General features: G+C 37.6%; 1 protein-coding gene across 1 annotated transcript in view; it reads right to left on the bottom strand.

Moving 5' to 3' along the window:
* Window positions 1-27,393, bottom strand: part of MOXD1 (monooxygenase DBH like 1) — a 49,551-nt gene that overhangs the window by 7,604 nt on the left and 14,554 nt on the right. Inside the window, exons 5-10 of the mRNA XM_040058137.1 lie at window positions 27,197-27,364; window positions 26,773-26,856; window positions 9,507-9,686; window positions 7,117-7,219; window positions 4,253-4,419; window positions 2,669-2,860 (exon numbers count right to left, since the gene is read on the bottom strand). Coding sequence (XP_039914071.1) covers window positions 2,669-2,860; window positions 4,253-4,419; window positions 7,117-7,219; window positions 9,507-9,686; window positions 26,773-26,856; window positions 27,197-27,364 — 894 coding nt within the window. The remainder of the gene's footprint in view (window positions 1-2,668; window positions 2,861-4,252; window positions 4,420-7,116; window positions 7,220-9,506; window positions 9,687-26,772; window positions 26,857-27,196; window positions 27,365-27,393) is intronic.

Raw genomic sequence — 27,393 nt, 5'->3', positions numbered from 1 at the left:
GAAATATGAAATTTAGGAAGTTCACAGTTCTGAAGTTTATCAACATCAGCTTCAGGTAACCACAGATGACAGCAAGTACTTTGAAATAAATATCGGAGCAGAGGATATGACCTTTTCAAAGAGTGAAGGATTAGGTAATTGCCATATGTTAAAGCCTTGGCATTTAGCATTCATATTACCCCAAATCTTCAGGGATCTCCCATGGTTTTAAACAGAGTCTCATTAAGAGTATTGTCTGGATTCCTTTTAAAATAACAATGAAGGTTCTCAGTTATCATCCAATTTTCCGTAAAATTATATAGAAGACAATGTATATAAACGATTCTTGCTCCAAAACTCATCCACTGCTATTTTACTCAGGCTAATTTACACTGCCAACTTCAATAGAAGTATTTGGCAAATGAGGAAAAGAAGGCATTCCACATCACAAAAACAACTATATCTCTGCCAAGCCTGGGAGTAGAGGAGCGGCAGGCAAAGGCATCACTACATTGACAGATACGTATGGGAAAGGCTGAATACTTACCTTCTCAAGCACACACAATTAACTTTTTGGTGTCTTGACAAACTGACCTACTGTTTAGAAATATTTTCACTCCCTGTACCTAATCAAGTACAAATCTGAAAATCACCATGATAATCAAGTGGATTTTTTTTTTTTTCGTATCATCATCTTCCCTTATCAACCTTTATACTTCCCTAGAAAAAAAACAGATCACCCTTCAAAGGCTGAGAATTTCTCCTTTCCTACAGGCTTTTTCTCCAGATCAAGTCTAACACAATCTGTACTCCAGACTGCTGGAAAGAGGTGCCTCAGCCTCATGTCAGCCAAATGGAGACAGAGGTTTCTGAAGCAGTGTGAACTGGCACAGTGTCACTGGTTCCAGTGGGAATATGCTGTTCCCGTCAGTGAGGTCTCTGGCTCTCGTATCTTATAGACTGGATAACATTCACTAAAATTGTTCCTTCTGTGAGGCTAGATCTGCTGCTTCCCAAAGGAGAAGAGAGTGCTACTATGTGAAAAAAACAAATAACCCGGACTCCAAAGCTGAAAGAATGATACATTCTTGGGAGTGCTTATAGAAATACAGAATAACAAGAACTTACATGAAAAATCATACTATTAGTTAATTGATTAAATTCTTCTCTGAATTACACCAGATGACATATGTAAAGCTGACATATGGTAGCTTTGCATAAGATGAAAACAATGAAAGGCATAAAAAACGGTTCCCATCAGAGAAAGAATTCCATCTTCTACTTGATCTGGCTCTTTTGTCAAGTTGCTATTACTATCAAATATCCTTCACAGTTTTTCTGTTGTCTATTCCCTTATGTTCTTGAATTTTAAGAGGCCTTCTGCTATAATTGCATGGATTTTCCTAAAAATATTACAAGCTTTCTCTGCAAACCTGTCATCTTCTGCCAGCCCTATTCCTAAACCCTTGAACCTTTTTTCCTGCAGGAGATAACACCCGTTTGTCTTTGAAGCCCCTAGACTACAAGCAATTTGACTTCAAAGAGTAAATTCTGCACTTGAACATCCAGATTTTGCTGTAGAAATTAAACTATAAAGTTAGCATTTTAGCTTCTTGTCTTTAAAGTACAAATATCAAAGTCTCACAGTGTGAGAGAAAAGGCATAAGAGAGAAAAGGGCATGAAGATAAGCTCCTGACGTTTAAACCATGGGGCTCCTGACCATTTCTGAAGTTCTGTCATTTCAATGGTCTTCTTAGATCTGTCTCCCTTAGTGGTTCTAACTGTAAACAAATTCAATGTTTTCACATTTTGCATATGGCAATTTAATAACATGCTTGTTCACACACACCAGGACAAGCTGCTCTGCTGGCCAGATCTGGATCACACAGACTTTGCAGCACTAAAATTTCTGTCATCATGACAAAAACTTTAAAAAGATACAAAAAACCCAAAAGTGAATAATTTTAAATGAGTGACACACAAAAAAATACAGACTCTTTTCATGCAATACCTATGCATAGCTACTGCTTTATAGTATAATTGTAATTGGAATATTTCTACAAGTTATGTTGCATTATTTTCAGGAATACAGTAGATAGAGTTGTATGATTTCTTCTTTCGAAGGGTTTTGTTTGCTAGTTAAACATCAGGTGGAACACGAGCATGGAGTTTTATTCCCAACAACAAAAACTGTGAAACAATCAGAAGACTTGGCTGACTTTTAAACATGTTTGTAAGGCTGAATACTTGCTGTGTGCTAACACTGAAGATAGGCTATTTGGTCCCACAGCTCTGTAAAGCCTACAGCCTATATGGTGGCATTTTCATTATTCACCTTTCTAGGTGCATGAAGATGGTACAGCCAGGCACACAAGGGATTTTCTAATCTGCTTTGTTCAAACGTGTGATAGTAAAGTTCAAATCAAATTATGGATATCAAACATACCCAAAGAACAGCTCGATTTGGTGAACCAAGCCAGTTCTGTGGTGACTCATGTGGACACTCCTGAGACACTGAAATTTTAATGCATTAGTGACTCAGTGATAAGTGGAAAAATTACCAGAACATCCAATAATTCTATGATGATGGGCTAAGAAATTCTGTAGCAAATTTAATCCTAAATGTGAGAAAATGTTAGGCACATGATCCCTTAAACACTTTCAGGAAAAGAATTAAGAGTGTCGTACTGGCAAGATGGTTCTTTCTTCTTTCAGGTACTGAAACTCCTGGAAGTTGAAGTCAAACTCGTCGTCATAAGCAAGTAGCTTCTGCTCCTCACCGTTGTGGAAGTGGCGCATCCTGATAGCTCTGCCAGCAAGGTGAGCGTGGAGAAGCACCGCAAACACTTGAATCCCAGCAGGTCTCTCAGCACCTAGAGCCTGGCCAAGAGAAACCGACATCATCAGTGGTCCCAAATGTAAAGTAATGTAGTGTAACACCGTCTACAAAGAGAGTGAAAACACATTCCTTAATGCATTTTGAATTCACTCAGTTTACTGAAAAATACAGTTTGGAGCAAAACCAAAACCGTTAGAGAAATTCAGGGTTTATGTACAAAATAAGGCTAGGGTTTTTTCTGTGATCATTTTTTATAACAAAAACATGATTTTACTCCTAACATTTTTTTAAATAAGAATCAACTGGACTACAAATAATTGTCAATAGTTTTAAGACTTTCAAGGGGGTCGTACTCAAACCTGCACATTATTTTGGGGCTAATGGCTGATACTAATGAATGTAGATGTTTATTGGGAAAAGGAATTTCTATGCAGTTATGAATGATGCTGAGAGATGCACTTTAAATTGAGAGGCTGCAGCTGTAATATTCTCTGCTTTCCATCTTTAGGTGAACTGGTAGTGAAATACTACTGTAAGATTACATCTAGAATTTTTTTCCAGGTCAAAAACATTTGCAAATTAACTCTTCCAAATTGACACAAATCTGACATCACTCACATTCTAGCTGAGATCTACTGATCTAAACTTTGTGTTGAGTATGCTCAACTTTAATTCTTGTTCAGAGCTCAATGTAGAAATAATCTGTTATCACAACACCTTTCAAGAACAGTCCTAGGGTCAGAAACCTCATGATAATGGATTACTCAAGAGTTTTAAGGTTGAAAAATGACAGGACAATACACAACATTTAACACCAGCAAGAACAAATCTAAATTTTTTATCTAATTCGTCCTTCATTGTAAACCATGTTATTAATTCAATCTTTCTCTATAAATGACAAAGTATATGAGAATCTCCTATTAGACAGTCACCACAGATTTTAGACAATGCTTCCGTTACCTGAAGTAATATTTAAGTTATATTAATGAAACCAATACTTAATAAAAGTAAAACTTCTTCAGGTCTTCTGTTTCTGTGGTTGGTGTAGTACCTATCAGGCTTTCAATTCAACATTAGAAGCCTCTGGCACATGCCCAGGTCTGAATTAGCCTCAACTATTTTTTTCTCGGCTAGCTATTCCGAGTTATTAATAGCTTTGCCATGGAAAGCAGTGTATGCTTACATATTGCACACAAAACTAAAGCATTACAAGCCCTGTGTCATCCACTATTACTGAAATAAGTAAAGCAGCCTGAGTAGTGAGCAGGCCAAGTATCCAGTTCAAAAAGACAGCATTTTGGAAGACAACATGTACCACCAGATGCCTTTGCTCACATCTTTTAACTGTAGCTATCAATCTTCCCAAGACATTCAAGTGACTCTTCCAATTATTTCCATGAATGAAAACCAGTGGATGCAGGCAAGGAACATACCTCTTCCAGACATTCCAGTGTGCAGTGACCCTCTGACACAAATTCAGGCATGCCTGGTGGGATATTGTGGAAGAGGCTGACCCAAAGACCAGCTTCAATAACCCCAGCATCATATTTCCTTAAAACTGGAGTATAAATTAGCCTTAAACCGGAGTTATCTATCAAGCCTGCAACAAAAGAACAGAGATAGCCATGGCTAAAAATCAGTTTTTTAAAGGAGAAAAAAAGCCAAACCAAATAGCTTCATATTTGTCATGCTATGTCATAAGTTTTCTACATGAAAATCAAGGAATCAACCTCAGTAACATGGAAATGAGTGAAACCATAAGCAGCAAGTGTTTTTTTCTCTTTAAAATTTTCAAGCCACATGCTGTCTTCTAGTTGAGAATTTTAGCTATTTCTTCATCTGGGGTCCTGCCATTAATTGTATTTTCTCTTTGCTTTGGATTGCCCGTTACATTACAGCCTAGCTAAGATGAAAAAAACCCATCCCTTTAACAATCTCCCCAATTAAGAGAGCATCAATTAAACACAAAAATTACCTTATTAAGTCCCAGACTTGTAGACAATACCCCCACCTCGAGTGAAGTAGATAAGAGAATTACAGAATACTTTAATGTTGCTCTGACTCAAGGACTTATCTTGATTTCAAAACTTAGTTTAAAGAACCAAAACCTGCTGTCTGGAGGCTGTGTCAAAATAATACAAATCTATTTTGTTCACCCACATATGTTTAGCCATATGTGCTTGTGCATCTATTAATAATTTATGTTGCCTTTATAATCTAAAGGCTTAGAATACTTGTCTTCTCTTAGTCATTTTTATTCGTCAAGATATACATGAAAAAGGATTAATTTGTGTTTTCAGAGGAACGACGTTCTGTTAGTTCACCTGTTCATTTCTTTGTATTTTTGAATAGTAACTGAAATAATTTCAATTTTGAAAATGAAAAATGTAAAAAACATATGAAATATCCCAGAGAAGGTAAGATGCTTCCTAGTGACATATATCAGTTTTCTGAAAAACAAAACAGACGTAGCAGTGCCTGAAGCCAAATTTTACATCAATATGATATCAGCAGTCTATTTTAAGATAAGCAAATGGCAGAGGGACAGAGCAGGGACTGTTACCCAGTCACTAAAATACCTAAGATGGAGTACTGCATATAATTATTAAAGAACAAAGGATATAAACTGTGCATAGCCAATTAAGAATGGTAATCAGCTATGAGACCTTCTGCAACATATGAGTCATATTTAAGGTGATATATCATGTCCCACAACTTCCTAAATTCAGCATTTGGGAACCCATACTCACTCCCCTCCTGGAGATATTTGTATAACCTCATTAATATGAATTTTTCCTTTGTAGTATTTCTGCTTCAGAAATTGTTAGAGGTTGTTAATGTCTAAATGTCAGACACTCTTTTGTATGACAGAACTCCGGTATGTCAGAGTTTCTGATAATCTCAAAAGAGGACACTTTTCAAATGAGAAGTCAATGTTAAGGACTACAAAACCAGAGACAGTGAAACCCATCCATGTTAAACTGAAAAATGTTTGAACTCCTCCTGAGTGTGAGTCAAGAGTGACTACCAGTCTGAGTCACTTAGCAAAACATTACCCCTGGTCACAATGGGAGGCAAACAGTGCAGCCTTTCACCACAAGACCCAAACCGGGAAAATGCAGGTGCCAAAACACACAAACGAAGGTGACCCAGTGGCAGGTTTGCTGTTGCGTCAGAAGAACCCATTTGGCCCCACCTGAAGCAGATGGAGCACCTAGGTCTACTCTATTGCACTCCTGGCACAATCTTACACTGTGTATTTGGCCAGGGAGGAGGAGAATCATGACCTGGATTACAAACACCCTGCTCTGCCTATGCTGTCTGAATTTTCCCAGGTCTTTTGGGACTGTCCCAGCAAGGCAAAATTGTTCCTATTGCTTAAAAGAAAACAAAACATCACTGATTTCCAGCTTTTCATTTGTGTTACTTCAGCTAAACCAATACTATCCCGCGGGACAGTCAATTAAAACAAAATTATAGATTTAGGGACACAACCAAATCAGGCACAGTTTTTCAGCATGTGATTTCTTGGGTTTTCATGCAACAGTTGATGAAAAAGATTACAATAGTAAGGATGCAAATGAAGTTTATTGTATCCCACACACCAAAAGCAGAGAGTCGGTCACTAAATTTAAAAAAAAAAAAAAAAAAAAAAAAAAAAAAAAAAAAAAAAAAAAAAAAAAGATTAATTTAAAAGATAAAGACGGGAAACCACAGTAAGGCAGAATGTCATAGCCCACATAGCAAATTTTATTTTAACGCATGGGGGTGTAAAGAAAGGCCAGTATACTATACTGCATTGGATTTTACTCAGTTCATAGGTACCAATCACCACAATATTCTCAGGTACAGTAATTGATAAATAAACTTCTCTTTCAGAACAGAAAAGTATCTTTCCCAAAGGCATCCTAAAAGTTACCCTGATTTTCTTGGGATCCTTGGTTTCTTCCTTTTACTTCTTCTAAATATAAAGTAAATTCAGGAGCAATATTAAAACACTATTATAAATGAAAAGCTTATCTTTTAAGATAAACTGATTTTGCTCAGTGAATGGTCTAGAAGCCTGAGTCTATACTTCAGAAACTGCCCACAGTTCAGGCAGATGTTTATCTAAAAAAATACTACAAAAAAAATTTCAAGGACGGGGGAAAAACACTGCTAACCAGGAACTATTGATCAGGAAAAAAATAACCCTCAGCTTTTTATTTGCTCTGTTTGCCATGCAGTGCAGGGATGAGCACTTGTGTGTGGTACATTTTCCAGTCTGGCATGTTTTAAAGAGTGTGAGGCTACAAACCTTCTGTGAATGATGGATTGTCATAATGCACCTCCATAAGGACGAACAGAGGGTCAGCTGCTGTGCCAATGGATAAGCCAACATGAGGAGGGTAGGTGAAGCCCTGGAAATCAATACACACAGAAATCAATACAGAGTTAAGGCATTTTTTGCCATAGTTAAGAGTTAATTTCTTTTTGTTAGTACATTGACTCCTTCTTGCAATGATACGATTATATTAATGATAAAATTTATAAACATAACTTCTTTTACAGCTTTCTGAACAGGGCATTGTGATAAAATATATCTATTATGTACTCAATAAACTTAATAACTATGTCAATATAAAATAGGAGATCCCATGTTTTCCAGAGGACAAGGCTGAACAAACTAGTCTAATCTGACCCTGCTTTGAGTAGGAGGCTGGATTAGAGACTTCCTGAGGTCCTTTCCAACCTGCATTATCCTGTGATCTTATGATTATTTATTCTGTATTTATTGTTTGAGCAGAAAAGAAAAATTCCATTTTAAACTTATAAACATTGCATCAACAAGCACTTAGTCTGAAAATAAAACCCTTATGAAGAAGTGAATCAACATTTTAAATGTTCCCAGCTTCTAAAAGTAGTAATTTCCAGGGAATACTGAAGTTGCATGTAATTAACTTGCTTTTTGTGCACAAGTAACTGTATTCTAATTAAAATGATTTGAACAATAAAGGTGATCTTCATGGCTACATTTCCATTAGCAAGCCAATAAGAAGTAGCAAAAGAAGTAGCTCTGCATGGTGAAACATCTTGTGCTGCATCCACTGCCCCCAGTTGATGCTCCCCTGGACAAGCTCTGGTCAGATCCCATGCACTGAACCCCTTTCATTGCTAAAGGTGCTGGGTTCACCCCTGCATGTTTATTTTAACTTCATCCCAGAGAGGCCTGGGCAAATTCTCAAACCCTCATGATGACAAACAAAGCTTTGTAAGTGGGATTAACTGGGAGACTAACTTCAAAAGCTCACTCCCGATTCAAATCAAAATACCAGTATCTCCTACATGAACTCATTTAGCAAGTTAACTTTAATTGTAATTAATCTGCACCATTTTATTGTATATAGCTAATATTTCAATATTCAATTTGACATTCTAACTTTCTAAAATGTGCAGTTTGAGATCAAAATTTACTGATGCTTGATGGACATTAATGAGTTAATTGTCATACATAGTAAAAAATTATTATCACCTTCATTCTCTGTAAGGGTAAGCTAAAGTTAGTGAAATGGGTACTTGGGCAAACCTGAACGTAACCCAGATCTGTCAGATTCCTCTCTACAGGTCTTTAACAACAGGTTCATCCTTGCAAAAACCTCCATAGGGCTTGTCAAATAATAACTTATTTGTATGAATTTTTAATTTCACTTAGATTAAGATAGTTGAAAGTACAAATACTAGGTCAGAGCATAGCTGATGGCAAAAATGCACAAAGCATACACCAGGGATAATGCTTGTACTGGATTAAACTTCTTCTGATGGGTCCACGTAGCAACTCCAGCTTCCTCACACTGCAGCATTTGCAGAGGGTTTTGGACTGCAGGTTCCAGAAAGTATCGTCACCCCAGTCCCTCTCTGTGCCCAAACCATCATTTGGGTGGGCACACAGTGAATCAAGGGCGCAAAGAGCTGGGATTCCTTTGGCAGTCATGCTGTGTTATGTCAGCTGAAAGCATTAACTGAAGTCTAAATTAACATGAACTAAGCTGCAAACACAGCCTGGGGTCAGCATGGCATCACAGCCTGTATTTTCTGTGGATATGCCCTACTGCCATGAGCAAAGTGGTCCTTATGCCGGCTCTGCACTGACACAGGATCTCTCCTACACTGAAATGATGCTTCTTTGGACAGGAAGGAAACTTCAGAACGATACGTCTGAACAGAGCAACAGTGAAACCAGGTCCTGGTGAGGCACAAAATTAATTAAATTTATGTACAGCTTCATTTGGAGAGTTGTGCCTCTGTGTCTTTTATGAAGTCATGTACAAACACTGCTTTTCTTTCTGTCATTATCCATAGGTAGCAGATACTGGTCATTGCTGGAGGCACTGTATTTCCACATCAGATGGGACAAGCTGATACAGCAACAGATTTCCATGCTCCAAAGCTATCTTTCCCCTCTAAGGCATCGACTCTCCCTCTACTGTTTTCATAACTTTTGGGTTGTCACTCAGGATGACCACTGCATTACATACTTGGAAGGCTAAGAGGAGGTTGAGGACTTACTGGCAAAGCGTTTATGTGATCCTGTACCCCTAAAAACAGACAGATTAAGTAATCACTAATATACTAGGAAGAAATTTCATGATGATACACCCCCTCACAAAGCTCCATTGGTGAACCATGCCAGGCAGACATTCATCCTACCTCTCCTCCAATGGCCCAAGCAAAAATGACCGTCTCACACGTAAGAAAAGAGTCTGGCATGTTGGGGTGGTAACACTCATGCCCATAGTCCAGGACACTGTCATTCAAATTGCTGCTGCACTGGTAGAGCAGAATATGGTGCACTAGGTTCTCATGGCCTTTCTGGATCAATGGCTCAACCTATCAATGGTAAAATGAAAAGAAAAAAAAAAAAAAAAAAAAAAGAAAACATATCTCAATGTGACTATTTCAATGCAGGTATGTAGACAGGACTAAAAATTCTATGGCACTTTTATTTTAAAAGAAGAGACTCAGTGTTAGATTGTACTTAGCTTGAGATTCAACCCCAGCACTCCGCAAACTCAAAGAATGATGTTTCCAAAATTTTGATTTTACCCAAGTGCATCAAAGAGGAGCAGGAAAGAAAAATCTTCATCTGGACAAAATCTCTGTTACAATCTCACTTGTTTTCTCTCATCCTAGTCTTCCACTGTCACTTTTCGTTCTCCCTGCCCAATCTTGTTTAGCCACATTCCAGCAGGAGGTTGGATATAAACTACTCAGAGATTTTCATTCCTGTTTCTTCCTCTTTTGTACTATTTCAAATTACAACTGCCCATAAATTCTGTACATCTAGGGTGAGCCTACAGGTATATCACACATTCCTCAGCAGCTCAAAATGGACTTTAAGTTTTTTTTGTTTTTTTTTTTTTTGATATCTACAAGAAATTAGAATATATATATATATATATATATATAATTTTTTTTTTTTTTTTTTTTTTTAATCTGCTTGGTTGTAAAGAGTTTATTAACATGAAGTCATTCTTGAGAGGTTGGGTGCTCCAGCCTGTTTATGGCAGTGATGAGCTGGAGGGCTCTCAGTGGTGCTCCAGTGCCCCCAGTTTAATTAGACTGCAGAACTTCCATGTAGGCTAAAATTATTTAATTTCCATGTAAGTGTTCACTCTCTGTTTGGATGGGTGATGCTAAATCATCTCTGTCAGAAATGATGTCCCTGGGGCAAATAACAAAACCTCTGAAAAGAATTATTTTGCATTTCAGAACAAAAATATTCCACAAAAAATCAGCATATAGAAGACAGTATTAAAATGAAAGGAGTTTTTTTCCCTTGTATTTGCTTTCAAAGATTTCATCTATCTATATATTTCAAAGATCTCATCATTCTATCATATCTACCTTCAAGTTCAATAAGATAAAGATTAATGTTTCCACAAGAAAAGTAAAGTTCTGACAATGCAACTCTTAAGATGCAGGATGCCATGCAGAATTGCCTTTCCGTATTAGGAAAGAGAAGGTTACTTTGAACAGGGAAAGAATATATATGCATCCTAAATTTGCATCAATTTCATTTTGCAAGTACATTCATGTGCTACTGGAGGACAAGAACACTGTAAGCAGGAGCAGTTTATTACATTATTAAAATACTGTCAACACAATTTCTTTCTCTGCATATTGCTCAAACCACTAGATCAATTACGAAAGAGGAAGGACAGGAGGAAGCAGCCAGAGTCTGTGTGCATCCAGGGCACCCTTGCTGACATGAATCTGCAGAGTATATTGAAGTTGGGCTCTTGGGGAGTGCAGATGCTGCTGAGTACCTGCATGTCCACCCAAGAAGAGCCCGACCCACTTCACTGCTCTTAGAAGTTATTGGAAGGAAACCAATTAATTCAGATGGACCAAAGTTTTATTCTGGAGGCAAGACAAAAAAACTCCATAAGGGATCATCTGTACTGTTCTCAGTAATCCCTGTTTCAGCTAGCATTACCATCATTGTGAATTACTGCACTAGGGAAGTAAAAGCTATTTTTGAAGAAGATGAGCCAGTTTTCCCATGAAATAAGAATGTATTCCCCAATATATCAAACTGAATGACAAAGATTCAGAAATCCGTTTCAGCTTGATTTTTCTTCTTTCCTCTGGTCTATCATACACCTGCATATTTATCCAAATAAATATGGGTTTGCAGAACCCAAACACAGTCACAACATGGTAAATTATAAATTAAATACCAGAATGTACCTCATGAATTTTGAAGCTCTGCATACTGTATATGTTAATCAAGAAAATGGTTATGGGAATATTATCCCTATATCTGCTGAGCGAAAAAAGGACTTTTGTCCCAACATGTGATAGTTCTGCCTGCTGCTACAAGATCCCAGCACCTGCTGTGCTTACAATGGCTACTTCAAAACCAGCTTCCCCTCAAAACCATGGGACATCACCAAAATTAGAAACTCACATCCTGCCATTGGTTTTTAGTGTCAGTTACCTAAACAATTACAGCACTTCAAAAATCAGTTTTGTTTGGCTTTCCTAAGTGAGGAAAAGAAAAACAAAAACTAGAACAAATCCTTACACAGCTTTCCAATGCATCTTGTAGGAAAACTTACACTCTTCAGATGCAGAAATAAAAAATGAAGAGCAGCAGTGAAATTATGCTTTTCACATGTTTTTACAACTTGATTAAAGAGAAATTTTTCTTTCCCCTTTCAAACAGCATATAAATAAGAAAGAAAGAAAATATTAGAATGGTCAAAATTCTATTTAAAAAAATCTTAGGAAAATCTCATTAATCCTGCATTGTTCCAACATGTATGGAAATATTTTAATGGTTATCTCCGTAAGGCTCAATCTAAAGAATAACTAACTGTATTTACTTACTAGAATAACTTCAGCAGAAAAGAAAATGAAAAAATATAATCCCATGCTCTACTGTAATGTTTAACTGGAGCAGGGGTTTAAATGTGCCATTCTACATGCCAGGTGAGTGCTGCTCTATTTACTCAGCGGACTGGTCATCTTAGCTTATAGAACAGATTGGTTATTTAGGCTCCCTCACATTTCTTCTCTGACTTTCTACAAAGAACAAATCTGTACAGATTACTTTGCTCCAAGCCAAAAAGAAATTCCCAAACCTTTTTTTTTTTTTTTTTTTTTTTCCTCAAATAGACAAGAATTTGTTTTCTGGCCAGCCTTACAAGTAATAATGAACATCAATGAGTTTCTCAAATAAGGGGTCAAATTCAGGAAATATTTAATGCATTTAGAAGTGCATATAAGTAGTCCTAGGTGTAAAATTAGTTGCTAAAGCACGTATCTATAATTAAGTATCTAGATCAGGGTGGCCTGTTTACCAGAGTACTTGTAGCCTCAATGAATGATAACACAATTTTCAGAGCTCTACTTTTCCCAAACTCCATTCACAGTGATAGGGGACCAGCCCTGAAGAGTCACCATGACTGTTTTGTTAATCTGTGCAACTTTTAGGATACTTATGGAAAGAAAATAATTTGAAGTGGCACACTAGGGCAAAGGAGCGAAATACACACACACAAAAAGATAAAAAACAGGCATGGTACATAATAGCCATTAAACTCTGCAGATTTAACTGAACAGCTAATTTTTATTTGTATTGTTATTTATACACAGCTTTGTTTGCTCTTGTCTTACTACAAGAGGATAGTAAAATGACACTTTGAGCCAAGTAATAAGATAAGCGACAACTGAGTAATTTAGATGGGTTGTAGTGAAAAATGGGAATCCACCTTTCATTTTCATTAATTATGAAAAAAAACGTGACTTTGAAATGTATTTTCCTCCTCTGTCCTTGCCACTTCCTACCAATCTCTTGTTAGCCAAAGAAGTAAAGCAAGAAGCTGAAAGGAGACTAAAAAGGAATATGCTTATAACTACCTATCTTCACCATTTTACCTCATTCTTTGAGGTTCATCTGTTTAATTTTCACTGTTGCTGACATGCAAGGAAGACCCAGCTGTCAGGGTTCATCTCTTTGCCGTGTTGTGAATAAGCCTGCAGAGATACTGCCCCACTGGGCACCTCGGTGACTTCTTCCCCTGCAGGCAAAGTGCATTTTCTGCTTGACATTTCCTAACTGCCAGAGGCATGGAGAACAAAAGCCCTACATCCACCCCACATCAAAATGCCCGAAGTGTTTGGGATTGTAAAACATAAGTGCATGCAACAAGGCACAACCTCTTCTGTTTTTCATAAAACCTGCAGGAAGAAGATCATGGTTTATTATTTATGATCATTTGCTTTATGTTTCTTCCTCTCCACACTTCTTGAAAGCTTGGCCAAAAATCTTTCAAACTGAGCACACTGAAATACACTAACCTGACTCCCATTAACAGAAGAAAAAAATAATAGATGTACTATAAAGTCCCAGAAATTCAAATTAGAGCTCCCAAGGAAGGAGGCATTTAAAATATATCACATTCAAATGTAATTGAAGGCACTGCTTTCTGCAACCAAAGCATGGGTTATGGTCATGGCGCTTGATTTGTACTGGTCAGGCAGGCTGAGAGCTCCCTTCATGGTTCTGAATCTCTTAGGACTTGTGAAAATGCTGACTTAAAAAAAAAAAAAAAAAAATCTAGTCATTATAATGTTAAAACAGATGACGTGTGTACTGTTCATCACTCATTTTAATAGAAGCCCAATTTTAGTCAACAGGCTGGCATTACATGAACAAAGAAAATGTTTATATCTGCCAGGGCCAGCTTATTCATCCTCAACTTTTCTTCCTCTCTCCTCTGTTTCCTATAATCTCTTTATCTATTGCACAATCTGAACATTGTCATATGTTTGGGGTTTTTTTTCCCCCCCTTAAAAAAGAAGCCAAAAATTTAACATAACAGTACCTTGCACCTCAAGCTGATGATAAGCAGGATCAAGATACTAATGTGTGATGTATTAGACAAGAGGAAAAAGCAAACAGCTGAAGTGGTCCAAGAAGTAAGATTTCCTACAAGTTAAAAACATCTCCAGAAACATGAAAGTCTTTCTTGCTTATTCCTGTTCGTCTTTTTATTTGCTCTGATTTCTTTGATGGTAATAAACACAGTTTGTTCTTAATGCCTGCTTGTGGGAATGATTAAAGTTATTAAAATATATTCACAATCTCCCCACAGTGACCCTATTTAGAAAATATGGCCCACCAAATATCAGGAAACAAAAACCTGACTTTATTTTTATATATGGAAATAACAGGTTTCTGATCTGTTTACAGCTATGTTTCTACACTAAAATGTCAAAGAAAATCATGGTTTTCTTTTTTTTTCTGGCTCAAACATGTAGTTCCAAATTAATCTTACATTTTAAAGACACGATGGTACGGTATATTGCCATGTAAATGATTCTGAATAAGGCTGCAGCCTTACACAACACATCATATAGGTAGACAATAGTGACACAGGGAAGAAAAGGTAATTTTTTATTCTCAAAATGAAGAGTAAAAATTTGATTTTTATACTAGCACTGCTACATATAGGAGAGTTTCTAGTCTCTGGTTGGTTAATTCATTTATATGAAATTGCCATGTCTCTGATTAACTCAGAGCAAAAAGTGATGTTTGTGAAACTGAGTACTGGCTGAGTTAATCTGAAAATTTTGCAGAAGACCAAGTTATAGGGTCTCTGCTTTCTGCACTCCTCATCAGGAAGAACTATTACATTCTTACCAAATGCTTTGGTCTTTGTACTTCTTTTGAAAATGTGTACCAAGCACATACAGTAAAAATTTATCTTTTTCAAAGGGTGACATGATTTCTTCTCATTAGAACTCATCAAGATTTTTTCTGAGATTTTTTAAAACGCAATTGTGAAATGATCAAATGTTTATCTAAAATATCACTTTTAGAGTCTTAGATTTTTCTTCAGAAAACCAAATAAAAATATAAAAAACTGTCACTAATATGGCTTTATTTTCCTATAAATATTCCGAAAGAAAACCACCAGACATTTGCAGCCTAACACTGCCTCTTACACAAAACCCAGAGGTGTACTGAGCTGAAACAAGAGCTGGAAACACGCCTCTAAGCTGGGGTAGGTGTTGAAGTCCATGACTCCAGGGAGGACCAGCATTTTAAGACTAAGAACTGAACAGCTATCTCATGTTACTAGAAGAGCCTGCCTATACCATTGTCACACCTGCGGCATGAATCTGCTGCAGACTTTCAGCCCAGAGTTAAGGCATTCTGGGGTCAGGCAGGGACCACCCTCCCCATGCCTCCACCCTACCCTGTCTGTCAGAAAGCATTAAATTAATGCCACAGAATAGTTAGAGCTGAAAGAGACACTTCCACTGCTCAGCTGGCTGCAGTCTAGCATGGACTGGATGCTGTAATCTTTCCTGAGATCATTCTCATATACACAGCTTAGTGCTCATTGCTGTTTTCCTCACTGTACAATCCAGATCCTAAATTTAGTCATCACCTCTAATAAACCAGTCTCTACTCCAAGTGCTTCTGAGTTTACACTGTGCCACTTAGAAAGGTGTATATTTTGGTGAGTTAATTGCAGGAAGTAGAGCAAAGCCACTGCTTCTGGTTCCCTCATGGTCATCAGGGATGATTACATCTGAGGTACAACAGGGAGCATTACTGCTTAACTTGAATTGTCCTTCAAAGGTAAAAATGTGAACCCAAATTATTCTCATACACATACACATTTTTCATACCTTCCAGCTGGAGAAAAATATGAGCATGTAGTGACAGCTCTTGATTTTTGTATTTAAATAAAATAAGAGAGGTAGACAAGAAAAAGGCCCAGACATCAGAAACCATTCTCAGCCCTAATCTTATAATGTGATTAGGTAAGCTTTCCTTGAAGGATGGAAATTTTCCAGACTGAAACTTCCATGCAACTTAAGGCATTGAAATTTGTGTGATTTGTACTTAGTATGTGTGGAGGTGGTTTGTGGGGTTTTTTTTGTTGTTGTTGTTTGTTTGTTTGTTTTCCTAAAATGAGATTCAAATACCAGACATAATTTTAATTTGAAATAACAATGTTATCTGATTGATTGATTGATTGATTGATTGAAGCTGTATTGTTGGCATTTGGGCTTAACTGGTTCTGGGTATTCTTTTAAAAGTAAAACAAAAATTCTAACATCACTGAGGAGGTAAGGTCCTTACCACATAAACGGAAAATCTTATTCAAAGCACAGTTATTTTCTGTTCTTGGTATAAAAAAACATGATTTGTTTACTCTGTGACTGTGTTGTTCAAGGAAGGCTCTTATTTAGGTTTTATTAGTGTACAACATTAAGAACTAAATACCATATCTCTGTTTTAAGGTTTAGAATTTTTATTCTAAAGATTTTTTTTATTCTAAAGAAAAGAATATGTACTCTCAGGTAAAATTAAAATGTTGCTGTGATTTTACCCTGGGGAGAAGGCTATATATCTAAATTTACATACATTCTTCTATCCCCCATATAGTGCTACTAATAATTACACTGTACATCCAGAATTTCTGCAGGTCACTCTGTCCAACACCTCAAATATTTTAACTAAGAAAGAGGAATCAAAAAACAAAATAAACAATAAACCCAAACATTTAAAAACCAGAGTTAAAGATAGGTTTAGGACTTCTTGTTCTCTCTGCCATCAAGCCCATTCTTAAGCTCTTTTCCCTAATTAATTACCTGGAACTCTGCCATTCATAAGGAGTTTCAGACTTTAAAGACTTACAGTAATTTAGACTAAATCCAAAGGAAGGATATCTCAAAGAAATACCAATAAAACATTGTTTCTGCCTGACGTACGCCTGAAGATTTAAGATAATGCATTTAGCAATAGTTAAAAAGTATAACCCTGAGGAGAAGTCTCATAAAAAGCTCAGGTCAAGCAAAAACATGTTTCATTTGGTTATGCATCCTGCCAGTACACTCATTGTACTCCTAAGCAGCAGAGCCACCGGCAGTGGTTGTGGTCTTCAGGATGGCCATAGTCTTGCAGAACAGTTCACACACTTCAAGCAGAATTAATTGGCAATTAATCATGAACATCGTTACTTCCTTATGAAAACAATATCATAATAAAGTAATATGTAACCAAATATGTTTCAGACCTAAGGCCAAAATGGGTAGTCAATAAAGAATTTATATTTATTCAAGAGGAACATACAATATGAATAGTATAAGTAATAAAGTCAGTGAAGGTACTCCCATTTGTTCACGGAATCACCATTCTTGCACAGCAATATCTATTTCTTTGAGGCCCAATGGAAGATGTTTAAATTCTATTGTAGAACTGCAAAACAATCAACTCAAATCAAGCAGCTAAATAACGTTACACTTTTTCTCCTCCTGCTTGGGAGTGAGCACGCAGCTTTGCCTGAAGACAGAACACATGAGAATTGACAGCGCGTCCCTTTCTTGTTCTGCACATAAAGAAGCGCACTGCCAGGAAACACATTTTCTGAAAATGACATGCTGACTTCTGTGAGGGGCTACCAAAAGGGACCATATGTGAGAAAGACCTTAGGCATCTGGATACTGAGCTCCTAGAGGAGCCACCGACGTGCACACCCTGGCACCTTCAGTTTAAGGGAAAGCAGGGGATAAAATAAGCACAAGGCTCATCATTTTGACTTGACAGTCTCCAGAGCAACTCTCAGGAACTATTGCTCATAACTCCCTAAGAATTTATATTCACAGGGTTAATATACAAACATAAGAGGGCTTACAAAATACATGCAGTTAAGTAACGATCACATTAATACTATTTCCACATTTTCTCACCCAGAGTTAGATCCTAGTACACCCTTTTGCAGGACTTCATCACCCATCAACACATGCAGGAAGTCACACAAGAAGGGCTATTTTCAGATTACATGGTTCTTTTAAAGTCTGCATTAAAATTATACCATAGCAATTATCTAGAAACCAAAACTGTGATTGGCTCTTCATAAAACAGAAAACCACAGTTTTAGACCCAGCAACTTAAGACACAGCAGAGGAGAAAGATGGGGAAAGGGGGTTATGGTCAGTTCATTACACTTTGTTCCTCCCACTGCTCAGGAAGAGGAGTCTTTCTCCTGCCTCACGGTGAGGTCCCTGTCATGGGTGAGTCTTCCATGAGCTTCTCCAATGTGAGTCCATCCCATGGGCAAGTTATCCCATAAACTGCTCCAGGGTGGTTCACTCTTCCACAGGGTGCAGTCCTTCAGGCATGGCCTGCTCCAATATGGGTCTTCCACAGGGTGACAAGTCCTACCAGGAAACTTGCTCCAGAGTGGGCTCCTCTCTCCATGGGTCTGCAGGCCCCTGCCAGGACCCTGCTCCAGCACATTTCCCACAGGTTCACATCCTCCTCTCAGACATCCACCTGCTCCAGCAGGGGCTCCTCCACGGGCTGCAGGTGGATCTCTGCATCCCTGTGATCCTCCCTGGGCTGCAGAGGCACAGCTGCCTCACCATGGTCTGCACCAAGGGCTGCAGGGGAATCTCAGCTCCCATATCGGGAGCAGCTCCCACCCCTCCTCCTGCACAGACTTTGGGGTCTGAATAATTGTTCCTCTTGCATGTTCTCACTCTGCTATTCACTGGTCACAATTACATCTCACAATAACCCTTTTTTTCTTCTTCTTAAAACTGTTACTCCAGAGGCATTCCCATCATTTCTGACTGGCCCAGCCCTGGCTGGTGGCAGGTCCATCCTGGAGCCACCTGGGAACATGAAGGAAGTTTACGGCCGCTTCTCCCAGAAGTCAGCCTGTAGCCCCCCTGCTACCAAAGCTTGGCCATGTAAACCCAATACAGTCTGCTATGTGTGGACACAGTGGAGAGACCTTTTCCGACCATTGTCTGCCTACTCCTCCACTGTTACTAATGTGGAATTTATGAATCTATGCTTTGATCATTGCTGTGACTGTTGTGCCTTAGAGAGAGTCATAATATAATTTTCTGAAAACTACTACCAGTAGCTGGGGTTGCAGATTAAAAGATTTGTAATGAAAATAAATTCTTCAATTAGATGGGAATAAAAAGATTTGCTCCATTTAAATACTATTGGAGCACTTTAATTTGCCATATTGAAAATTTGTTTAAGATGCTGCTACAATGTGATTTATCTGAATTAGAAGGTTGATCTTCAGAAACAATGCCAACAGGCTAGTAGGATCAGCCTAGATTTGTTCTGTGATCCATCCACACAAGCCCCATCAAGAGAGTTTTTACTACGTACGAGCTTGCTGTTCTGGTATTCTCACAAAAGATGCTTTGTAACAGCTCATCGAAGGCCCAGTGCTGCTCTGAAGTGCTTTGTTGACTGCTATGACAAGAAGTGCTGGACTGCGGACAATTTTCTTATCTTTTCAGCGCATCACCTAGTCATAGATTTACTTGAAAGTCATATATAAAGCTAAGGATGAGGACTAAAAAGACATGGCACAAGACAAAATAGGGTTAATCAACACACAAATCCTCTCAGAACTGAGAGATAAAACTCGGAGATCTTCACAGAAATTGTACTTTCCATTTTTCCATGCTTTCTTTTGGTCACATTTTAAATTAAGGCTGCTGTCATCTGACATTTATTTAACCAAAAAATCACGCAGCACACATATCTTCTTACCACCTGCTGGCACGGCCAATAAATTGCCATAATGGATGGATGTTGTTTTCATTTGAAGAGCAAAAAACGAAGAAAATGGATTAAATTAACTAGACATTCAACTTTGCTGTTGACAGAAATGAAGTGGGTTATTTTGCATGCCAAGTATGGAATAAATAATGCAGCAATAACCGTATAATTTAAGAATTCTTACAGTTAAGATACCCAAGTGAAATGAAAGAAGACTACCGCAAAATAAAAATATGTAAGAAATATAAAGTTTGGTAGGACAGCAAAATCTGTGGTCATACATAATTTAATCTGTGATCACAGGACAGAATAATACCTTAAACAATTTTGCATACGAAATAATTTAGCAGAATATGAGACAATAATGTATTTCTGTTATTTCCTCAGACAGTGCTTGGGAAACTTTTAATTTTCAGCCTGTTCAGTTACATGAATCTTTAGCACTGCAAAGCCTAATGGGCCAATTCAGGCTTGCACCAAAGAGCCAGCCCTGCAGATCAAAGGGCAGATAGCTTACAAGCTCTGCAGCGTAAGATGATTGTTTGGTTGCCAATCTAATTTACTGGGGCTGAAATTGCTTTGTAGGGGAATGCATGGGAAAATACAGAACATTTGTTTATGTCAGGCTGTATGATGCAATTTGCTAGTTATCACATTTAGGAAAATGTAAAAGTTCAGGCCAGAGAGTAACAAGCAGTTACTGTCTGGTATCGCTCAAGTTAAAAATCAGTGCCCTCATTTAGGTACTGCAGGCTACAAGCTGCCCTTCTGGCTTCCAATCAATCAGTCTCTTAAACTGGAGTCCCTTTGTATTTTCACACTGGGGTCTTTGGTATTGCTAAAGCATTCCACTGTCAAAAAGCAGAGTTACCCTTGGCAACAAGTTTTTGGAGTTTTTACTTCCTTATCAGTTTGCCTCGAAACAGAACATGAAGATTAACTGGCAGCTGCTGGTGTGTTCTAATACAGGCTTTTCTTTAATTGAAAAGAGGCTCCCTCTTCTAAAGAGATCGGCAATGGAAAACTTTAGTGCTGATATAAAAATATGCCTAATGTAACACGTCTCAGCTAATATTAAATAATTAAGGTTTTTTTCTGGTTATATGATCAGCCTGTTTCACTAGTCACATTGTAAGCTTAGTGTCAAAAAAACTACAAGGGGCTGTGGTTGAGAAAAGATCATTTTTCCTACAGGCAAATTTTGTTTTTAAAAAAGTATTTTTTTGCAATTTTTGCTTTTATCACTGTCTCTTCTCTCCCTTGACCTTTTTGATTGGGATACATCTCCCCTGATTCATTCATCTGGGAGTTACTTATCTAATACAGGCTGGTGGTCTGGGTTCTCTTATCCATCAGTGGAGAGAGAGATTGAACCATACACAGGGTGCTTGAGCTCATACATTTCTGACAAATCCTCTAGGATGATACAAACAGACAATTTTGCCACTGTAAGGTCAATTAAACTGCTGGCTCAGACCCATAGATAAGTCAAGTTAAATGAGAGGAAGTCCATCTCTATGGCTGAAAATTTACTGTCTTTATTATGTTGCCTGAGTATTCATGAGCTGTACTGAAGAGATACTGAATTTTGACTACACAGTTTAATCTCCAGTGTGGGGCTTCTTCCCCATTTCAGCAGAGCTAAACCTGCTCACACCATTCTCATAAGCAGGTTCAAATAATGCTCATGGAAGGACTGCTTTATACAAGAACCGAAAATTCTGAGAGCTTATAAAATAAAACTACTATCCTCCTTTCCATTGTCAAATGCCCTCTAAAACTGGATATCCTATTTAAAAAGTTCTCTTCCAGAATCAGAAATATTTTATGCTCTTGGGCACAGCCACATCACAGCATTTCTGCTGGTGTTTGACTATACTAGTTTTGAAACATCCTGTAAAGTTTAGAACTAAGGAGTAATGAGTTATTCTTAGAGAAAAGACAGGCAGATATGGCTAAGTGACCATACTACCCGATTTTGGGATTTATTTTACCTAAAATGTTTTTCCCACTCTTGGAGTAAAATTCAATATTTGACATGTTTTTGACTAGGGGATTATTACTAATGAAGCCTGGGGAACCACTTTTCCTGAAGAAAACACAGTGTTTTTAAAAGAAATTAAGAAAACATAGGGGGGAAATTTACAGTGTTGGAACTAGCACAGGCATGCTATGCTGAAAAGCTTCACACAAATAGATTATGGCACGTCTGGCATGTAGAATATACATACCAGTCTTTCACCAGTATTTACTCTAAATTTGCAGTTTACACACAGCATTAAACAATTTGTCAGGTGGAGAGCGAGACCACAGGTCTAGAGGATTCACAGAAAATCTAGAGACAGTAGAAGAAACACTGTATCTTAAGGTCTTTTAATTGCAGTAGAACAGTCAGGCACATAGAAGACCTGATGTAAATGTAAAGACAGAGTGAATCCTTAGCAGATGCAGTTATTTGAATAAGCAATACAGTTAAATTGAAATGACAGAAGACACGGAGTATTGAAACCTAAACTAAAGATAGTAATAAAAAGCTGCATCTGTAGAACAAGTAGAAAAAGCAGTTAAGAACAAGCTTTGAATATAAAGCAAGACCTGTATTTACTGAAACACTGGAAAGTACTTCTCATGAATGTGAAACCAATTTTCACTTTCTTGCTGCTGGTAAACATCTTCATGATGCCTGCTCACAGTGAGGAAAAAAATAAATTCAGCAAACAGTCAGAAAAAAACTAATTATCAGCAAATAGTCTTACAACTTGTCAAAACAGAGAGATGTGTCAGCATACACATATCCACACACAGTGACAATCATGAAAATCGGACATCTCTACAGTACAAAAATGGTACGATTTCAAAAGATCCAGTCTGCTGCCACTGAATAACTTTTTTTTTTTTTTTTTTTTTTAATTGAATGAGCAAAAAGAAATAGACAAACCAGGTAATTTACAAGGGGGAGGATGCTGCAGAGACCCATTTTCAGGGTGTGCTCCCTGAGATGATCACCTCTGTCTCTGCCAGCCCTGCTCCCAGCCCTGGTGAAGTGGTGTCTCTGCATGTGTTGGCTTGCCACACCCAGGGACCTGCACTTAGCATAGCTTTAGCAGGGAGACAAATATTTTCATGCAGGGGTAGGTGTGCAGACCTGCGTGTCTGCTCTACCAGTGGATCCCGCTCTCCCTCCTTCTGAGAGATCCTGCTGGAGGGGAGTTTCTTCCTGAGGTGTAGTTGGTGAAACCAGAGAGTTTTTCTTCAGGAATGTGATTAAAAGGCACATTCAGGACCAGTCAGAATAATGACATTTACAGACAACTGCAAATAATCCCAACAAGACATGGTCTTAAGCCCATCGCCAGAAAGTCTGGCCGAATAGGTGGAATGCTTTTTTCTACAAAACCTACTTCTGAGAAAGCCTCTGGCTAACTTCAGCATGTGAGAAAAGTGAAAATCTCTTGGGTAGTGAGCCTGAGGCCACTGCCTGAAGCTCAGAGCAGCAGAACAGGCCAATGCACATGTAGCTGCAGGAGGAGTTTGCAGAGAGGCAGCCGTGTGCTCTCCTATGTGAAGAGCAGCCAAAGTCCACCACTCTGGGACCACTGCAGGGCCATCCTGCAAACATCTGATTTGAATGCCTGAATGCCTATTTCCTCCAAGCAATTCCTTTCATCTGTTCTGCCTATATTATTTTCAAAATTTAGCTAATACACTTTTAATTGGTTCTGTTACTAGAAATTGCCCTGGGCGGAAATCCTGTGGAAGTTTAATAAATTTTCAAGGAGACATAATTTCAGCCAGGTAGGCAGTTTAAAGCTGAGGAGTGATGTAAACCATTAGAGTCACAAAACTACCTCAGTGCCTGGTTTTGGTTGTTTTCTGGATAACTATTGTCACTATTATGCCCAGCTATTGAGAAACTGTCTTATTGTGTTTTATTTCTTAGCAGGCATGTTATTATGAGTTGTCTCTCCAGAAGTTCCTGAAGGCATTAGAAACAGAAGGCATTGTAGGCACATGTAAGAAGACACAATCTCTTCCCCGAGGAGAATGTTGCAAGAAATGTGAAACAAAAGAAGATTTAACAGAGAAGTTCTAAACCTGGATGAGTGTCCCTTTATTGCAGTGAAGATCAATTCTCCATTGGTAAATGCAGCATAAGGAGAAATTACTAATCCATGTCATTATTTTACCAATGAGATTAACAGAAGATTAAAATCTTATCTCTTGCACAATTTACATATCATGTAGAGCAGCTTGATCAATGCAAATATGCTGTTTCCCCTTACCTGTGATTCCTGGAAAGTAACATAAATATTAGGTAAATAGAAAGAAAATACCTAAGGTCTTACATAATTTATCTTTGATTAATATTGAGATCTCTTGCTCTAGATATTTCTTTGTCTTGTGCAAAGAGGAGAAAGTAAAACACTACTGCAGGCAAACCCTAAGACCCAAGTATTATCAGTTAGCCAGCTGTAGCACCATTAGATATTTGTAAATACCTTAAATACATTCTGGCTTAAAGAATAATATTTTTTAAATAATGCATCTTCAATAGACATTAAAAAATCCTTCTAAATTCAGAATCTGAATTTAGAATTTGTTAACCAGAGACAATTAAAAGTCTTGACATCTACCTTTAATGACAGGTCTGATTAATTTTTTTTTTTTTGTCTCCTTGATTAAAACATCATACTTTCCTGAGGAAACTGATACTTAAAAAGTACTTTATTATAAAGTGCTCAGAGCAATTTTCAAGAGGAAGAAATAACAGAGAACAGTGGAAAGTAGGAAAAACATTCCAACTGTGGCTGTTGCACCTACTCGAGACCCCAGATCACCAGCAGATTGACACACCAGCACAGCTAAGCACACACTGTTGACAGCACACATTGTCCAGCAAGTGCTAAACTGAGCGGTTCAGCACTCCAAATCATACAGGAGCACAGAAATGGCCAAAGCCAGATCACATACACACTACTGAAGTAGACTAAATTATGCCACAGACAAATTTGTACCATGTCTACACTGTTTTTCTCTGTAAAAATGACGTGTAGGTTTGTGTGAAAACTGTGCTGCAGAAGGAATCCAGAATCAGTATCTATGTAAGTATTTAACTAACCCAGACAGTTTGACCAGGCCAAAGAGTTCATCCACCCTCCCTTTTGTGAAACTCAAGCTCTGTTTGCACAGCTAATATCTTCCCCAGTAGCCATAAGCTCCATCCTTTGTGCATCAGTAGGCTTTAGGAAATGTTTAATCAGTTTGCAAGAGCACATAGATACAATTCCACAACAACCCTCTATGTGGCATTTAAAACTTATTGGAAAATATAAGTTGTGTCCCCCCACAAAAAAGGCTAAGGAAATGTTCCTACTTAAATCTACTCTCTTTCTGTATGCATTTTTCTCACTCTAAAAATTTTTAAGCAACAATATGAATTTTTCTTACTTTTCTGAAGATGGAAAATCACTGCAGATTCTGCTCTAATTTCTAACTGAAAAAAAATGCTGATTTGAAAATACCATTTCTATAATATTCTTCATACATTATTGTAAAAATAAAGAATATAAAATTATTCTGAAAAATCAGCCAGTGTATTTCTGAGCTCAAATCTTGTTTTAGCTTCAACCAAACACCATTTTTAAAAAAAAACTTAGTAACTGTATGTGCAGTCATGCAAAGCATTTAGAAAATAAATTCAGAAGTTATAACTAATGAATACTTCTAAGGAACTTCTCAGCAGAACAGCAAATATCTACAACTTCCACCAAATTTAACATGGAAAGCTTGATTCTGGTACTACCATTTTGAAGGTCTCTCAGCTGAAAACAAAACTAGGGCTCTTGACATACATTTTGTAACACAAGAAAATTCTCCATTTCATACAGTGAAAGTAGCTGTCACAAATTTCAAATGTAATTAAAGATCAAGTACCTGAAGGCAGAAATTTGGGCCTTGAATTAATTAATTCTGATAAAATGCAGAAACACACAATATTTCAGAGCAGTTATAGGTATTTATCATACAGACATTGAGATCACATGTTAAAGTTCTTTGAATTAATTTAAAATTTCAGTCATTTGTTGTTTTATAAGGTCTTCAGTATATTGCTTTTGGGGAGAAATATGAGAACCATCTTTCCCTCAGCACTCTTAAGCTTTCAATTTTAAACAGAAAGAAAAGTTATAAAATGTGATATAGCAAAACATGTTTATGCATGTGGGTTTTCAAATCACCTAGGATCCTGCTGAGCATTGTGTGAATGTTTATTCACATATTTTCATTATTTTTAAAATAAACGACAATGTTCATCTCTTTTTTAAACAATATTTAGGTTTTAAACTGCTGAAAGTACTGGTGTATGTGTAACCTGGTACCACATTGGTCATCAAATTAAGGTGACTGGAATCAAATAAGAACCTGGCCCTTTATTTGAACAAACATCATCACTGAATTACTTTTAAATTTAAAATTACTATCTGTTAAAAGAAATTAATTAAATTCCTGTATAAAAGTAGAAACTTGATGTAACGTGCTTTTAGACAATTTTACTTAGTCCTTGACAGAACTATTTACAGACAGAAATAATTTTCAATCTCATTTTCTTGAGGGAGAGAGGATGAAGTAGAAAAGAATTGCAAGAAAGGGTCTGTCACTGTGCATTCCAGTTGTCAGGGCACACCTGAGCCAGGTTCTGGGCACACATACACAAACACTTGATCCATATTTGTGAATACAGACAAGAGGTCTTGCATTCCCTCCAGTTAGCAGTGAAAAAAACTACAAAAGTGCAAGAAATGATTTGAAGTGTAATCATCTAAATTCCTCTAAATTTTCTGAGTCTGAATCACTCACCTTTGTCACGTGATGCTTTTCATGCTGTACAGGAATCTTAAACATTTGGCACCAATATGTTGTGTCCTTGTCTGGCACAGGCACCTGTCTTAATAAAAAGGGCAAGGACACAGTATTATCATAGAATCACAGAATGGTTTGGGTTGGAAGGGACCTTCGAGATCATCCAGTTCCAATCCCCTTGCTTTGGGCAGGGACGCCTTTCACTAAAAGAAAAGCCCAGTCCCTTGAAAACTTCCAGGGATGAGGCATCCACAGCTTCTATGGGCATCATGTTCCAATGCCTCATCAACCTCACAGTGAAGAATTTCTCCCTTATATTTAATCTATACATAAAAGTCACACTATCCATTGTGGAATTCCAAGGATTTGGCTACCACCTTATTCCCATGTCCATAGAAACCCACAACATGGAGTAACTTACGTCTTTGTTTGTCAAGTCGAAGTATGGCAAAGAGGCAGATGAGACTTCCTCTCTCTCAGGGTTCAGCAAACGCAGACTCTTTGTACCACGATTAGATCCATGGTAATTTTTACCTGCTTCTCCCATATCTTTATGGTGGTAGGCCCATATTACCCGCACTGTGCTCTCCTGAAAAAACAAAGCAAAATGTCCACAAG

This window comes from Hirundo rustica, chromosome 3 (assembly GCF_015227805.2).
Source record: "Hirundo rustica isolate bHirRus1 chromosome 3, bHirRus1.pri.v3, whole genome shotgun sequence".
Lineage (NCBI taxonomy): Eukaryota > Metazoa > Chordata > Aves > Passeriformes > Hirundinidae > Hirundo > Hirundo rustica.
The sequence above is the reverse complement of the archived record's forward strand: the minus strand, read 5'-3'. Positions and strand labels throughout refer to the sequence as shown.